Consider the following 17306-nt stretch of genomic DNA (forward strand, 5'->3'; position numbering starts at 1 on the left):
GACTAGACGTCGCCTTTACTTGCTCGTAATTATTACGGTTCCTAACTAACCTAAGCGTAACTTATATTAAAGTAATTAACTATTATATCCGATATCTCTATATAACGAGATATTTTACGCTCTATTATAGTAGTATACTAAGTACGCAATTATTACTTCTAGCTAGAAATACTAGCTTTATAAATAACGAGGTAATACGACGATTATCTTAAGGATATATAATATTCCTTTTTAGTAGCCTAATTTAATAAAAATTAGTACGCTAAGCGACGGTTACGACGTTAACTACCGAAGCTAAGCTTCTTTACTTTAAAGAAACTATAAAAGAGACCATAGCTCTAAAGCGCCTTTTTAAGGATATTACCCTTAACCTAGGAGAAGTATAGTTAGTTAACTACGATAATTAGTAAACGATTTAACTCGTTATAGGGAAAGGAAAAAGAATAGCTACTCGACTTCGCTATATCGATATATAAAATATATAGCTAAGATAAGAGCACGCTAAAAGTAGCTTCGAGGTTACTTATATATTAATAAAAGACATGCTAGTAGATAGACTTATTAAAAACCTTTTACGAGCTAAGTTTAAATATTTCTATATACTTCTTAACCTTTATAATACGCGAGAAGCTATTATAAATAGCTAAAATAGTTAAAAATAATTAATTTAGGCCACGCTTAAAAAAACTTAATGCCCGAAAGTAGATAATAAACGGAACCTAGAGTGCGGCTCAGAGGCCTAAAATAAATAAAATAACCTTACCCCGTAAGGTATACGTATATAAAAATAAGACCCGGGCTTGCGCCTACTATTTAAACTTTTAATTTATAAAGTACGTAATTACTAAGAGTATAGCGTTGTTAAAAAGGAGGGTTAGTACGTACGCTAAAAAACGCGTCTTATATACCTCGAAGTTTATAAAGCTAAGAGTAACGGGGGTAGCGGGGGGTATAGGAGCTAGAACGACTATTAAGTTAATAACTTAAAGTACGGAAGCGGGCGGCGCAATAAGAAGTTAGTTATAAATAACTATAATAAGTATAAAAGAGGACTAGGGGCGCACGTTAAAAAAGTCCTTTATATAAAAGCTAATATAGTTCTTATATATCCTCTAGTTATTATATATCTAGTGGACGATACTACGGAGCTTAGTAATATCTTACTAAAACTATAGTTAGAAGTGCGCTTTTTAATAATAAAAAAGGATAATATATTTATAAAAGAGGGAGCGCTACTTATAATAACCTTAGTAAGGGCCTAGGCTATTAACTATAAAACGACCGGTATATTAATATACTTTTTAACTAAACGGCCGTTAAAGTAGCGCGCATACCGGCTACTACTTCTTATAAAATAACGACTACTATCCTTAGTATTAGTATACTAAAGGGCTACTTTAAAATAGGGTAAGTACTAGATCTCCCGTTCCTTAGGAGCCTCTCCCTTAAGCTTTTTAAGGACTAAGTATACGTTAAATAGGCTTAGAATAGTAAAGAGAACTATGTTTATTACGGGGGGTGCCTTAGCTTCTTAGCGTTCTTTTTTATTTCTTATTACCCTTTTAAAAAAAGCTAGCCTTGCGTTTTTTAAACCTTAGAATAATATTAAATATAAACTCTTAAGATAATAAGTATATAATATACTTTTCTTAGAGGGCTTATTATCTGAACTAATCTTATCCTTACTCTTAGACTCCGAGGGGGGGATAAGTAAAAGCCTATTAAAGCTCTTATTACTACTATTTACTTTATTATTACCCTTATTATAGCCGCTAAGGAGAGCCTCGAACTTAATAAAGTCCTCGGCGTCTCGATTAGTAGCCTTAATATCTTCTTAGCTAGGGAGGGAGAGCTTAGTAACTAGGCCTTAATAAGTAAATAAGAGGTCGCGGGGGGGAGGTAACGACTTAAAAAGGCTTATTAATATTATTACCTATTTAAACTCTTAGTAAACCGTATAATACGTATATAAAAAGTATTATAAAAATTACGCAAAGCTTACTATTACTTCTAGATATATTAAATATTTATATTTAAAATAAAATTAATAAACGATTTAACGGCGCAAGCGCGCGCGTATAGTAAACGGGGGTACTTACGGTAACTATAAAAAATTAAAAAAAAAAAAAAAAATTAATAGCTAAGTAACGCCGCGAGAATTTAAATATATATAAAGCGGCTAGGTAGCCTCGCCCTTCGTAATTTATATACTAAAAATAATAGAATACGCGCTATTCCGGGTTAGGATTCTATTTATTTTAGATAAAGGGATATATTTATAATAAACGCGGCTTAAAAGACGCGTATCCCTTGCGCTTAATTTTCTTTTATTTATATTCGACTAAATTAGGCCTTTATAAGGGTATTTAGAGATTTTATTTTAGGTATAATAGCTCCCTAATAGTAGTAATTAGGGGGTATATTACGTAATAGGGATAGTAATCGTACCTTATAAAGTGCCCGTTACGTGCTAAATCACGTGTCTATCTTAGATATCGTGTATATAGACCTTCTCCTTTTATCTATTTCTATTTTAATAGTTAAGCCACTTTTACCACACTCCGTATGCCCATTGCTGCGTGCCATAACTCGTGACAATATCCCTGGCGGGATCGCTAGCCCGCCTTCAGCAGTGGCTATCTTGTAGTCTAGGCACCTGAAGACTTCGGTGACCATCATGTCTTGAAAGTATCGGCGAACAACAAGATTTCATTGCCTCATTCATTTCGCTACCATGCCTTTTCCGTGAACAGTGGTCTTATGATAAGATCTATAACCACGCACGTATCATCTAAGTCAACCGCAGATTGATAAGAGAACTAATTGCTTGTGTCTACGCGTAACGGACCTGTGGTAATAAATAGAGCGTCTTTCGGTTAGTAATGCCAACAGACTCTTCTTGGAGATGAGAGGATGCCGTGGTTGAAATCACACTAGGCCATGTCAACCACCTTGACTTCGCCTTTGTCCATAGATCCTCTGGGCGACATTGAAGTATTCGTCGACAGGATCGGCCTTCCCCTGAGCTGTGCCCAAACAACCACATGTGTCGGCCGCGAAAACAGAATGTCCATATCCTCCAGCGAGCGACCTATGGTAAGATTGTCAGCATAAAACATGAGCGTAGAGGCATTCTTGGCGATAAGTAGAACTGACCTTTTGTCTCCGGAATGAAGAAGAATGACCAAACGCCGATAAAGATCAAGAATCCTCCAAACATGAAGAACGTCCCGTACCCGAGGTCGGTAATCATGAAAGGAGTGGCTCTCGCGACAATGAAGGAGCCCAACCACGTACACGCGGTAGACATAGCGACACAGAGCATCCTGATATCCAAGGGGAAGATCTCGGATGCGTATGTCCACGTGATTCCCTGGATAGTGGAGCAGATGATGAAGGCGTTGAGGTAAATGCAGACCATGGCAAGATAACCCCACGCATCTTGTTGAATGACACCGCTCGCTGCTTTGGCGGTCGGATTAGCAACCATGACATACCCGCCCACATACCAGAGGGGAATGCTGCCAACGAAAGCACCCCATAGAAGTCCGCTGCGACGGCCGAGGCCCTCGATGACCCATACTGCGAACAGAATCATGCCCAACATCTTTGCGATCCCGTAGATTCCGGTGCTGAATAGCTTGTTGCTGGTTCCAGTGATTCCAAGGGTCTCGAAAACTGATTTAGGGTGTCAGCCTCGGGTACGGGGACAGAGACAGACGCTTGTCCTTTATAGTCATTACCGTAAACGCTATAGTATGTCATTATGTTGACACCTGTGTAACTTTGCAGAAACATGAGAAACGTCCCAGTGCCCACGCGGTTTCTCGTGCCAGGAGCAAGGAGTTTCTTTAGTTGTTGCTTCTTGCTGAGTCGGACGGTGCTTCGCTCCTCAACTTGTTGTCTTATTTCGCTCATCTCGCTTTGGATATAGGGATGATCGGCGGGGAGGCTTCGCACGTATACCAGAACCTTTTCCGCGGCCTCGAAGTTATCACCTCGAGCCAGCCAACGGGGTGATTCTGGACAGAACATGATGCCAACGAAAAGAAGAAAGGCCGGAAGGAGCTGTAAGGCCAGCGGCACGATCCATTGCGCCTCGTTCTCAACTTCGATAGTACGGCTCGTGCCGTAGTTGATCCAGAACCCGAGCATCCCGCCGCCCTGAGAGAAGATCTCAAAAATGCCCACGAGGCGGCCGCGGATACTCGGCGGTGACGTCTCAGCGATGTAGACCGGAACCGTCATGGTAGCCATGCCGATACCAAGGCCGCCGATGGCGCGGCCACCGATGACAAGTTTGAGGTCGCCGTTGGCTCCGGACATCATGGCTCCGCCTACACAGAAGATGAGAGCCGCCATCATGATGGCCTTCTTGCGACCGTACTTCTCGGCAACGGGGAAGGTGAGGAGGGCACCGAAGAAGGCGCCGACTTGAAACATGGAGGCGATATTGGCTAACGAGTTATTCTTTTCTTGGATGGTCATCTTGTCGATGCCAAAGTCGCGGACGAAGGAGTCGAGAGCCATTGTGCCTCCTATGACGGCCGTATCATAGCCCACTGCAGATTTCTATTGCGTCAGAAAGGGCAATGAACTGAATATTCGGGTTCTCCCAAGACCTCACTTACTGGACAAGGCCGCCATGGACGCAACGAGAGCAATGAAGTGGATTCTCCAGTTGCGAACCTCGGGGGGGTCGTTCGTCCCCTTTGCTGAAGCGAAACCCATGGTGAAGAAGGTATGTGTCTGAGATATCAACACGATTCTTTGTGAAGTCGTCCGTCGTCACGTTTGCAGGCTGATGAGCTCAGATAACCAAGACGCCCCTTTACGATGGCTGACCCATATTTATAGAGGTGGCAGATACCAAGACAGAAATCTAGACCTGGCATCCAATCGACACCAGCCAATGAACCTTGAACGAAGATCCGGGGACAGATCTGGGGCCCCCGCGGGGTATCGTGCGGAGAGAGAACATGCACTTTGTGAGTTTTCCCCCCGCAGGATTCTGTTTCACGTATGAAGAGTTCGAAGAGTGGCTGTAGTGCCATGTTTCTCAACGGTATCGTGCGTGTGATGTTGGCCAAGACAAAGATACCGACGCTCATAACCGGACGAAAGGCGTTGCTTGAGGATTGGGCGGGGAACATCAGGAGTTGGGGGGGCTTGCATCTTGTGTATCTTTCGTTGAGTAGTGATTCCGAAGTGTCGATGTAGATCAAGATGCCGAAATGCTTGGCCAAGGCGGACTCTTCGGCATTGTAAAGACTCCTCGGGAAAGAAGCTATCTACGCATGGGAATAGATGCGAGGGAGATGATTGCAAGGAAAACTGTCACCGCGGCGATGAATGAGTGTCGGCTTGTATTTACTTGCTGCTATCTCGTCACACAATCAATGCAATAGTGGTGTCTCCTCGCTAGCCGAAGCTCTGCCCTCTTCGTTAGCCTCTTCTTGACTTCCAACGACATCAGAAAGCCACTGCTTCAGACTCTCACGAATCTCGGTATCTCGGTATATCCATGCGATACAAATACCGGCACCCGGTCCGAGTGGGATGGCGCCAAGGACTGCGACCAAGGGGACCTTCCAGCCAGTCTCAACGAAGAGCCAATACAGGACAGTCAAGCCGATGAAGAACATGTCAATTTCAACGAATTTGACTGTAGCACGTGTCATCTCCTTCCTGTCGTCCCACTGAAACAGGCTCCAGATGAAGTAGACGTGAGAGACTGCGGAGCAAAGAATGGGGATGAGGTAGACGAGCAGAAGCGAGACCGTGTGAGACTCGAGGTGGAAGCTGCGGTGCTGGCGCTTCTGAACACGCAAGACGGCCCATCTGACGGCTTGGCGGATCAGTGACACCCAGACGGGAAAGAAGAGCCAGACAACGATGATGACCGGGGAGTTGTAGATGAGCATCAGCAGGGAGGGCAGAATGAAGCCCCACGCGACACTGACGGGGATGGCGATAATTTCCGCATCGACAACGAGATGGCGCGAGTCCTTGCCAAAGTCGGGATCCTTGGATGCGGCGCTCTCGACGGCCTCCTGTCCGGCCCTCTTCCGAGCGAGCAGGATAGATCGCGAGCGGTGGAAAAAGGCGGGTAGGATGACAAGCTGCCAGACTACAGCTCCACCGATGAGGTTGAAAACTAGCCATGGGCCAGTGGGGTTCGCAATAACGACGTTGGGCGCGTTACAGACGCGTGCGGCCTCGATGGTGGTAACGGTCATGAGGCCTGCGATGAAGGAGAGGATGGCGGACATGCTGGCAAAGGTCCGCATGGAATCGAGCGCGCTCTGGAAGAAGCTTATGGCGAAGCAGACGGGCGGGCCGAGAACGGGGACTTTGCTGACAGCCGGCAGGCGAGCCCGGGCATCGCATTGTGAGTAGAGGAGGGCGACGTTGACATCGGAGTGGATGAAGAGCGACGCGAAGGTCGCGATGGCGAGGATGATGGGCACCACGAGCAGGGCGCGGTAGGAGAAGACGTGGATGGGCGCCGGCCAGCGCTTTGAGGAGGCCATGATAGTTGACGTCAGCACCGATGAGGGTACCAGAGTAGTCAGTATGTTCTGGATGAGTTTGTAGAGTCGCAAGATGATGCCGTCTCCTGTCTGGTTCACGACATGTTCATTCCAACTCTCACTGTCTGCGCTCAGCTCAGCTCAGCTCAGCGCACTTTGAGCTGAGGCTCGTGACAACATTGGCGCACGTGCCGCCTGCTGCCCCTCATTCTCAGTCATCTGCCTACGCCTCCCTATGCTGCACTAAAACTGAATGAGATGTCTCTCAAGAGTGAGATGCGCCTCACTGAAACCCCCGTGGATTTCACATAATAATCATCAATGATTGTCGCTATGAAGTAATTGGATGCTCTAGCTAAGCTCCGACGTGAAGACTCACACAGCAATCTCAATCGTCTGTAGGTCTCTCAGAAGACATTGGGAGACGGCCGCTGAAAATACAGTGTTTAGAAGACGGAACGCAAGAATTACGCTGTCGTTGATGCTGCACGAGCGAATGACGCCTATTGTTTGACACAGCTGTTGCATTGTAAGGCAAGCCTTGACGCCAAGTACAATTGTCTTATGAGATCTTGATCTCATACCCAATGTTATGTCCCAAAGCTAGGACTGAAGAAACACGTCAAGAGATCTTTCCAAGCACCGATGGTGAGACCATGAGAGCGGCGTCAACACAAGGTTACGGACGAGAGCTGAAATCCACCAGAAGAGGCTTCTCCGTACATGATGCCGTAAACGAAGCAATCCCCGACGAACTCCCATAGTTCCGCATTACCCCTTCTCTTTGAGACTTGACGGAGTAAGAAGGGATGGTTCCCGCCCGAAAGAATCCAAACATTGTCTTCTGGCTTCAAATTAGGCGGACCAAGGCCAAGCCGATTCTCCTGCGTGATGAAAAGAACTTGGTAACAGAGCATCCTGTCCTCCCACCACGGACCCCCGTGCCAAGACTCGTCCGTGACGCGCTCACGATTCTCGCCAAATTTGCCCTGGATAAGGTTGTTATATTGATACATGATATCGTCCTTACCGGCTTGGTTCTTGATAGCGTCTTCAAATCCCTGTCTCCAAAGGGACTGTCGCGTGTGCCTCAGGTCCATCAAGATCGTAGCCACTTTGTCAACGCGAATACCGTCCAAAGTGAGCAATGTGAGATCTTCTACTTGCTTGACTAGTGGCTTGAATCGTGGTAGTCCACTACTGGCATGAAATTGCCTCCAGGCAATATCATGTGTCCAGAAGTCGCTGGTGGAATTGGAGTCCTCCGGCTGGGCCAAATCCAGCACCCAGGTAGGCAGACCGGCCGTCTCTCTTTCCCCTCTCCAGCCAATAAGAGGCTGGAGATTATCTCGAGATCTCAGTAAACTGACCATGAGTCTTGAGAATAAGACCACAATATCGAGGACGTAATCCGTTGGCCTGATATCAGGCAAGTATGTCTTGTCGAGAAGCGCCCAGATGCCAAACAGTTTGTCTTTCGGATATGTGGACCTCCTGTCTCGGAACCGCCATAGTCTATACAAGGAGTCGGTTCTGGACTGGTTCCAGAGTCTGGCTTGAGCAATGCTGAGGACGGGTATCGTGTATGGTTTTGTATGATGCCTTGGGTACATGGCGGTGCCCTCTTGGAACAGATCGACAATGTTGTTGCGTCGCGGGTGCTCATCTGGTTGCACCATGTGGCTCGCTGCGTCCATGATTGCTTGGAAGCTGATCTCGAGTGGTCCCCAGAGAACCGTGGCTTTCGGAGGCAGACAGACTTCCTGGACTGTCCAGATACGCTGCCACCATTCGCAGTCCATCATCGATTGTAATGCTGCCCCGGCGGTGAGAACATTGCCAGCGACGCTTGTAGCAATTGGGTACTGTCCAGGCCAACCGAGATCCTCGTCGTGTGGCTGCCCTGCGATGATGCGCACAGCGTTCAAGGCCGCTCTTGCAGCCAGTTCCGCTGCGACGCTGCTATCCCCTTTCACTACTATGTCTCCCATCCAGACCAAACAATTCTCGCACTCGCCATAAATGCGATGCATGAGATCGATCTGATACTTCTTCTCGTCTTCGTCATCCTGGTTGATGCAAAGAGCATCTGCCCAGATAACAATTGGCTCTTGGTCATGGCGGATACGTCTCAAAGCTCCTGCCAGACTCTTGTTGACGGTAACTTGAACGCCGTTCACAATTACTTGAGCCGTTGCCTCACGGTTGCCCCAGACATACGACAGGGCGTTGTACTTTGGCCTGTCATCAAGTCTGATAGTGCTGCAGGTACAACGAAGTTCCTCTGTCTGTCGACCTGGGAGGATCGTGAGCAGGCGAATGTGGGTTTTCGGATCGGGCAGCTTTGCGATCCAATCAGTTGGATTGCTTTGCACATTGCTGCTCTCAGTACACTTCTGAATGTTTGCCATTATATTTCGCAGGATCCGTCGTGTCCTTGCCATTGAACAAGTTTGATGTGCTTTACTACGAGGCGTGTGTTTAAAGCATGGGACAGGGCTTCCTTTGAAGCCTGAAAGACAGGCTTTTGCTCACCATCTCCAGGCAGACACGCAAGGCAGCCTCATTGGGCTGAGAAAGCTAGTATGAGTGGCTGAGCGAGCTGAACAACCGGGATCACGTTCTAATCAAGTTGAATAGGATACTTGAGATCAATGTCTCACCAAAAATAACGCCTATCTAGCAGATATGCGAGGTCCTTACTCGCGTTTTCCGAACCTATGAACAAACCTCTTTCGGAGACTCACCTTCGATATGTTTTGCTTCTCCTCTAGATTCAAAGTCCACGATATGAACATGATTGCTCTAGCCGTCATGTAAGTCAGCAATAATTTTGCGGGTACTAAGTCGTATGTATCATCATTCAAGTTCAATAAGTAGCTTCTCTCTCCTGCAAAGATCAAACCCTCTATGCAGCTTCTTTGACTCCAAGGAAAGACAGACCAAGTCGTATTCTACTTCACCCTTCACTGCTTCAGATAATGCAGATTGACAGGCGTAATCGGCTGCCCTCCCCCCAACACCGCCATGATATTCCTCATACTCAACTCCTCGAACCCCTTGTGCGTCTCAACCGTCCCTCCAGCATTGTGACATGTCAACATGGCCTTCGTCCCCGCCATCTTGAGCAACCGCGGATGCGGCCTCGGCTCATCAGCATGCACATCCAACGCAACAGATCCAATTTGCGCAGACTCCAACGCATCCGCCAAAGCCTCCTCGTCAACCAAGCTACCCCTTGCGATATTCACAAACCTCGACCCAGGCTTGATCCAAGCCAATGACTCAGCAGTGATAACCTTACCACCAGCAGGTGTGCACAGCACAACACAATCCGAGACGCGCAGCAAGCTCTCCATCGTCTCGTGAAACGTCGCGCCAAACTTGGCTTCCACGGTGACTGGGTCTTTGCGGACGACGTCAAAGTAGTGTACTTTCATACCAAAACCGACGCCGAGACGCTGTGCGATCTGCTGGCCGATGTTACCCATGCCCACGAGGCCGAGGACGTGACCGCGAAGGGTGTGCGAGGCGGCCGTGGCGCGAGCGTGGCAGTCTTGGAAGGCGGACGGGTCTGCGGCGGATGCCGTGCACCAGGGGAGATGGCGGAAGGTCGAGACGACAAGAGCGACGGCAAAGTCTGCTACTGCTTCGGCGGCGGCGAGGCCTGAGTTACAATAGATGATGCCTTTTTGTGTTAGTATTCCCAAAACATGTCTGATATGTTTCACTCAATAAAGAGCGACCTGGGAAAAGGGGGAAGGCCCACCTCGTTCACCGAGAAGTTGCGTGTCAGCCCAATCGAACCCGGCACCGGCACTCGCAAAAACCCGACAGCTCGCCGGCAGCAGCGGAATCAGCTCGGCGTCCCACGTACCCATCTCGCCGCCCGTGCCCCAGAACGGCCGGAAGATGGCGGAAAAGTCGCCCCACTTGCCGTCCCGTAATGCGGCAGCGAATGCGGGGCGCTGTCGTTCGGGCGTCGAAGGGCGGATGATGTCGCATTGCGCGGAAAAGGCGGCGTAGGTTTCCGGGTTGTACTTGATCGGGTCGCCGATGTGTAGGACGCGGGGCTTATGCGTGCCGTTTTTTGTTGCTGCTGATGCTTGCGATGCTGCCGTTATGGGTTCTACTTGACCGCCAGGATAGGGGTGGAGGACAGGCGACGCGGAGAGAGGGGTTTGAGATTGTGGTGTTGCTGGGGGCCAGGGTGTGTTGTTGGGCTCGGCCATTTTGACTGAAGCTTTGGGTCTGTATTTCTAGAGTTGGTGAAGGAATGATCTCACCCTCAAAAAGCTCTGGTTGACTGCGACGGAAACGACCTTGATAAAGTACCCAAAGGTAATGAATGGGTGGACTAGGGTAGCTCGTTAGCTGCAGGAGATAATGCGAGATTCCAGCAAGATACGTGTGCAACTCGGCGTCTGATAAGGTTATCAAGAAGTGGCCCTTATATCCAGGATTGCAAATCCCAAGAAAAATTGTCACGTATATAGCTTCTATATAAAGTGGTACAAGACAATGGTGGAGGATTGGTGGAATCTCATGCAAGAGTGTCGGTGTGAGGATGAGGCGAGATCAGGTACGCTTCGTGGCACGATGGGAGCCTCTCCCGATCTTGGCCGGAAATGTCGCCCCACGCTTCCGGTTCGGCTGCATCGAAGGACTACGCCTTTCTTATTCTGGGGAATTACGAGGTGAAGAGTCGTTTGGCTGGGTAGGCCTCATGCTTCCAGACATGTGTAATTTGGTGCGCGAATTCTACAACCGGACCGGGACCGGTGTACTCAAGCCGGTACATCCAGACTGAAGCCAGACCTGAGTGAGCCGGCCCAGTAGAGTTCGAAACATTCAATAAATGGCTTCTCAGTCTAGTGTACAAAGCTGCTCGTCCGCAGGCAGCTTCGAGGCACGAGAATCGAGGTAGCTGTTGGGTCACCGAGGATAGCCACCAACGGCTCAACCCAACCCACCTAGCTGTCAGTGTTAGACCCCGCGATTGGCGATCCTTGCAGAAGGCATGCGGGAAGCAGTGGGGTGAGAATAATGAACGTTCTAGGCCGCCTCAATCGCGGGGATGAATGTCTGGGGTTAGAGTTAGCTGATGAAGGCGAATGGTCTGATTGTCTCTCCATGCTCGCCATTCACTGCTCAGGGGTCTGCAGGACACGCAACATACATTTCTTACTTTTCGGGCGCAAATTCCCCGTCCATAAAACTATAGTTCTCACTGACAATATACTGCTGATGCAAGGAAGAGTAAATAGAATACAGATATGTCACCTAACTCCAACACTAGAAGCTATAGTCTCGAAATCGATCTCATTCTCTCTAGATATTCATTCCTCGCCGAAACGTGTGACTCTGCTTGTCTTTGTTTGTGCCTAGCATGATAAAACTACGGAGCGACACACAACAAGCACTAGATGACGAAACACTTCATAGGAATGTATCTTCTGCGATATTTAGTACGCATACGGTTACGGGGCTTCAAGAGTCACAGTGACCAGATCATGCTTTTACTTCATACTTCAATTCTTCATGTCTTTCATGGCCTGAATCTTCCTACAAATGAAACAGCGAAATAACTTATTTGGCCTTGCCAGTGGGAATGTTGAACAGAACAACTACGTCACCCTCATCCAGACCCTTGTCCACGCGGTAGAAGCCCCGTCTCTCGAGCTGGATAATGTCGTCCTTCTTCAGCTCACCGACACCAGCATCGCACAGCGCCGTCTCCATGGTCGACGTGTTGGGGTTGAGCACCTTCTCAAGCACGTCGTCCTCCTCGAGCTTGTCCTTGTTGATGAGATAGTCAAAGTCCCAGAGCTCAGCCTTGACGAGCTTGGTGCCGGCCGTCGACAGCCACGTGACCTTCTTCTCGGTCGTCTTGAAGTCGCCCTTGAGGTTGAGCTCGACGCTGAGGTCGGTAATGGGGTCGGTGGCGCCAATCTCGCGGGCGAAGGCGTTGCCCCAGCCCATGAGGGTGAACTCCTCGTCCTTCTTGAAGCTCTTGACGTCGGCCTGGTCGAGGATGAGCTCGTTGGAGAAGACAACCTTCTTGGTGCCGACATCGGGGTTCTTGGGGTGCTTAGGCTTGTCCTCGGTGCGAGGAGTGGCGGGAGCGTCGGCACCGGTGACCTTGACCTTGACGGCATCCTTCTCCAGGATGGCGGTGTGGCGGGGGGCGATGGGGTCAATGACCTTCTTGTTGATGTTCCAGAACGACGCCCAGTCCATGTTGACGACGTTTCGGGAAGGGCCCTGCTTGATGATGAACTCGCGGAGGGCGGGGATGGTCATACCGCGTCTGCGCACACCACGGATGGTGGGCATACGAGGGTCGTCCCAGCCCCAGACGGTGCCCTGAGCGACGATCTTGGCGAGCTTTCTCTTGGAAAGGAAGGTGCGGACGAGGTTGATACGGCTGAAGTCGTGCATGTAGACCTGGCGCAGCTTCAGGGTGTCGATGAACCATTGGTAAAGGGGGTTACGGTCAGTGTATTCGGTCGATCTCAGGGCGTGGGTGACGCCCTCGTGAGAGTCGACGACGGGGCAGGCGAGATCGTACATGGGGTAGATCTTCCACTTGTCACCGGTGCGGTGGTGCTTGTTCTCAACGTTGCAGCGGTAGATGACGGGATCTCTCAGGGCCTTGTTGACGTTGTCGACGGAGATCTTGGCACGGATGCAGTTATTCAGGCCCTCGGGGGTACCCTCTTTCATGGCCTCGAAGATGCGCAGGTTCTCCTCGACGGAGCGGTTACGGCACTTGGACTCGATTCCATCGGTTCGCTCGTTTCGCATCGTCTCCTGCTCGGTGTCGTCGGCGTAGGCGTGACCCTCCTTGATCAGGCGAATGCAAGTCTCGTACAGGTAGTCGAAGTAGTCGGAAGTGTAGGAAAGGGAGTCGGGGGTGATGCCCATCATCTTCAGGTCCTCAACAATAGCATCCTGGAACTCCTCACTCTCCTTGGCGGGGTTGGTGTCGTCAAGACGCAGCAGAAGCTTGCCCTTGTAGGCCTCGTGGGCGAAGTAATCGCTGAGAAGGGCGGCCTTGGCGTGACCGATGTGAAGGTATCCTCTGTTACATGATTAGGAGGTTGTCTATCAGGTAATGTTTTGAAGGAGGACCAACGAAGGCTCGGGAAGGAATCTGGTGACAACTCCGGCCTCGGCGTTCTGAAGAGCAAGAGAGTAGCTGGCACCCTTCTTGCTAGCGGCAACGACCTTGGCCTTGCGCTCAGCATCGACAGCGTTCGTCTCGGCTTGGATCTCGGGGTAGGTGACTTCGACAAAGGTGAACCTAGCAACGCGAGTTAGCGCGGGATGGACATTGATTGAAGCTAGGAGCACGAATCACGACGCACCAACGAGTAAGGTTGGCCATAGTTCCCTTGCGAATGAAGCCCATAGCAACCTTGTTCAGCTTCAGGGTCTGCCAGATCTTGGTCTCGGTCTCTCCCAGCGAGTACCCCTCAACAAAGGTGCGCAGCGTCAGGTGCTTGTCGAGGGCGCGGAGGTGAGGCTCGATCGACTTGAAGTCGCCGGCCAGGGCGGTGGGGAGGGTCTGGAGCTCCTCGGCCTTCATGATGGCGGTGTTTGGTCCAATTGAGGCGATGAGACTATCGGAGGGAATCGGTGGTCAGGACGGTCCTGGTGTCTCGTGAGTCAAATGTTTAAAGTGGCTGATATTTCGTGGTGGGGTTAAAAATCATGGAGGGGTAACATGACGGCGCACTCACCGAGAGCACTCGGCCGAGACGGTCTGATTGGTGGCACAGCGAGGAGCTTTTCCTATAAGTCGTTGTGGTCTGAGGTACCTCAATGTTTAATAGATTCGCAAGGCTCTTTCTCTCCCGTAGTCACGAAATAGTTGATGCACTTGACAGAAACTGAATGAAAATGATTGCACCTTATATATACATCTTTCCAAGTTTCTTGAAAGCTTTTCAACTGATGGCAACTAGTTATGACTCTTCATCCAAGGTAAAGCTCTGATGACAATGGTGTGTTTCGAGGCAAAGTGTACGTATCTTCACACCGGGACCGGACCGGTCGTAGATACGTACCTTTTTGGAGGTGACTGGGAGGTGTGAGGTGGGCACCACAGCCCGATAAGATAGCCGATAAGATACTGATCTTGTGCCTGAACGGTTAGGCCATACCAATTTTTCTGCAGTCTTTGGCCAGAGCTTCACGCGAGACGATCCGAGGTCAGCTCTGGCGTAGCAACCCCAAAAAGATCACAGATACCCAGAGCCCCGTGATGGCGTCAACGAACCAGTGCATGGCCTCAATGGCCCGGCTTAGTCTCTCAGCTTCAGCAAGACCGACAGCCTCCACGATACCACGGTTCCTCATCCCTTCCGTCGCTCAGCAGACACGATGCGCGAGTAACCAGGGGGGGAACAAGAAGACGGACAAGAAGAAGAAGAAGCTCTCCAAGGACTTCAAGACCTACAACGTCAAGAACTGCCCTCAATTCTCTCTTTGCGATGCCATGCGGTGTGTATATCCTGTGCAAAAGATGTCTTCCAATTCGTTCTTCCAACTGACCTCGACGTAGCTACCTCCGCGCATTCGAAGTCGGCCGCCCTCCCCAGTCCATCAAGTACGAGATCCACGTCCACCTCAAGACGCCCAGAAATGGCGCCGTCGTCAAAAACCGCATCCGTCTCCCCAACCCCGTCAAGTCCGACATCCGCGTCGGAGTCATCTGCCCCGAAGGAAGCCCCATCGCCCAGCAGGCCCTGCAAGCCGGCGCCGTCGTCGCGGGCCAGGAGTCCGTGTTCGAGGCCATCAAGAACGACAACATTGTCTTCAACCGGCTCATTTGCCACACCGACAGCGAGGCGGCGCTCAACAAGGCCGCCCTGGGCCGCATCCTCGGCCCCAAGGGCCTCATGCCCAACCGTCGCATGAAGACAATCACCGACAACATTTCCAGCGCCATCCGTGAGACGATGGGCGCCGACAACTACCGCGAGCGTACCGGTGTCATCCGTATGGCTATCGGGCAGCTCGGTTTCACGCCCAAGATGCTGTCTGCCAACGTCAAGGCGTTTGTGGCCAGCATCAAGTCTGATCTCGCGGAGCTCGAGACGCACAAGGAGGTTCACGAGGTTGTGCTGAGCTCTTCCCAGGCTCCGGGCTTCAGCTTGAACGGAAACTTTGACTCTACAGATGAGGAGGTCACGCCGGCTCACCTCTCCAACGTCATGTAAAGATGTATAAATTCCAGATGAAAAAAGGGCAAACAGAAAAGGGAAGGGTGTTTAGATGAACTGTATCATAGGTGTTTGTATTACACGTGTATCAAAGTGGCATAGCGCTCTAGAACATGTTTGGAGACTTGTATTTGGGTATCATATGCATCGCTACTCTGTGACTGCTGGCCTTTTTGTTCCGTTCGTCGTGTGCTGCTGCGATCGGCTCAGCTGCTCTTGAGGGCCCTGATCGCCTCAGCCTGGGCGTCAAGCAATCCGTACAAGCCCAAGTACTTGACTGTCCTCGCCTGACCCTTCTTGCCCGCCTTGCGTGCTTCCTTCATCGCCGTGCCGAGATCCAGGAGAATTGTGTTCCGACACCTCACCATTCGAGCCTCAGCCTTGACCACAAACGGAGTATCCCTTCCAATGGCGTCCGCCAGAGCTTCGACGATGCAAAAGTCTTGCGTAAAGCCAGCCAGCTTCGCAGGGCTGCTACCCACCAGCCCGCCCACATCATCATCCTCCTCCTCCTCGTCAGACTCCTCGCTATCGTCCGCGTCCCAGTCATCATCTTCTTCCTCTCCCTCGCCGCCGTCACCCGTCTTTGCCTTCCCAGGCAGACTCGCAAGCGAAAGCCGCTCCTCGAGCGAAGACACTCTCTCATCCAGCTCAAGCATCTTCCTCCCGGTCTCAATACCCCTCCTTACCTCTCTCAACTCCCCGCTCAACCCCTGAACCTCCTCCCCGCGCGTCCTCACTTTCCCCTTGATCTCCTCCACGGCCCTCCGGAACCCGAGCATGGCAACACGCACATTCTCAACCCTCTCTTCGCCGCCGCGCAGCTCGTTGCCCAAAGACAAGAAGGCGGTGTAGTTCCCATTGACGAGCTCCAGCAGCTCGGCGCTGATGGCGGCGCTGCGGTCGCGGAGCTCTGCTTTGAGGTCGTCGAGGGTCTGGTGGCGGTGCGGGAGGGCGGAGAGGTAGTTTGCCGGGTGGAAGCCGGGAGCGAGGAAGTCGGATCGCGGGAGGGCGGCGGGGAAAGGGAGCGGGGCGTCGTCGTCTTCGTAGCCGGAGCCGGAGGCGACGGAGGAGGAGGATGAGGAGGGGAGGTGGAAGGCTGCTGTTTGCCGCGTTGGCGATTGAATGACGAGATTGGCCATTGCTTCTGTGTGTGGTTCGCCGGTTTGCCCGTTGCTTTGGGGTTGGGTTGGTTGGTTTGTGCTTGCAGCCTTTCAGATGGCGACGGCGGCTCGGTGGTTGAGGTTCGGCGCAGAGATGTCGTAGCTCGGAGCAAAAGCGACGTCAAATTTAGGCAAGGTAGCTATCTCGAAGCTAGGGGACCGGGATCGGGAATTGTTGAGGAGCCTTGCTGTCGAGAGGTGGGTGGTTCAAATTGCAGCTGTTGGTCGATTTTGGGCGGGATGGAGTTGGATAGGTACGGAGAGCTTAACGCAGCTTTCTCAGAGGTCCACAGCTTGAGTTTCGTGGGGGTCACTGTGGGAATTGGAAGTGGTTGAACAGTGCGTGGGCCACACGTACTTGTAGTGAAGTAACTGAGGTA

At 50.7% G+C, this 17306-nt stretch overlaps 5 protein-coding genes across 5 annotated transcripts; 1 reads left to right on the plus strand and 4 right to left on the minus strand.

The window, feature by feature from the left end:
• Nucleotides 1-2551: 2551 nt before the first annotated feature.
• CLUP02_07213 (quinate permease) lies at nucleotides 2552-10765 on the minus strand (the record flags this gene model as incomplete). The annotated part of the gene is made up of 15 exons (XM_049286208.1): nucleotides 2552-2615; nucleotides 2935-3091; nucleotides 3157-3678; nucleotides 3744-4562; nucleotides 4632-4768; nucleotides 4846-5291; nucleotides 5342-5380; nucleotides 5469-6623; nucleotides 6689-6731; nucleotides 6913-7136; nucleotides 7217-8969; nucleotides 9029-9063; nucleotides 9281-9338; nucleotides 9504-10221; nucleotides 10303-10765. 15 exons carry the CDS (start codon nucleotides 10763-10765, stop codon nucleotides 2552-2554), a joined length of 6633 nt encoding a protein of 2210 aa, XP_049143351.1.
• Nucleotides 10766-11076: 311 nt separating this feature from the next.
• Nucleotides 11077-11677, minus strand: CLUP02_07214 (uncharacterized protein; the record flags this gene model as incomplete). The annotated part of the gene is made up of 3 exons (XM_049286209.1): nucleotides 11077-11199; nucleotides 11272-11506; nucleotides 11586-11677. 3 exons carry the CDS (start codon nucleotides 11675-11677, stop codon nucleotides 11077-11079), a joined length of 450 nt encoding a protein of 149 aa, XP_049143352.1.
• A 445-nt stretch (nucleotides 11678-12122) lies between these two features.
• On the minus strand, nucleotides 12123-14343 carry CLUP02_07215 (glutamyl-tRNA synthetase; the record flags this gene model as incomplete). The annotated part of the gene is made up of 4 exons (XM_049286210.1): nucleotides 12123-13617; nucleotides 13672-13839; nucleotides 13904-14158; nucleotides 14279-14343. Coding segments are annotated over 4 exons (1983 nt in total), but the record flags the coding sequence as incomplete, so codon positions are not given.
• A 459-nt stretch (nucleotides 14344-14802) lies between these two features.
• CLUP02_07216 (ribosomal protein L1p/L10e family protein) lies at nucleotides 14803-15760 on the plus strand (the record flags this gene model as incomplete). The annotated part of the gene is made up of 2 exons (XM_049286211.1): nucleotides 14803-15041; nucleotides 15103-15760. 2 exons carry the CDS (start codon nucleotides 14803-14805, stop codon nucleotides 15758-15760), a joined length of 897 nt encoding a protein of 298 aa, XP_049143354.1.
• A 209-nt stretch (nucleotides 15761-15969) lies between these two features.
• CLUP02_07217 (uncharacterized protein) lies at nucleotides 15970-16905 on the minus strand (the record flags this gene model as incomplete). The annotated part of the gene is made up of 1 exon (XM_049286212.1): nucleotides 15970-16905. The coding sequence occupies one exon, from the start codon at nucleotides 16903-16905 to the stop codon at nucleotides 15970-15972; it is 936 nt and encodes a 311-aa protein (XP_049143355.1).
• Between the last annotated feature and the right edge of the window lie 401 nt (nucleotides 16906-17306).

Source organism: Colletotrichum lupini, chromosome 4 (genome assembly GCF_023278565.1).
Source record: "Colletotrichum lupini chromosome 4, complete sequence".
NCBI classification, from domain to species: Eukaryota; Fungi; Ascomycota; class Sordariomycetes; order Glomerellales; family Glomerellaceae; genus Colletotrichum; species Colletotrichum lupini.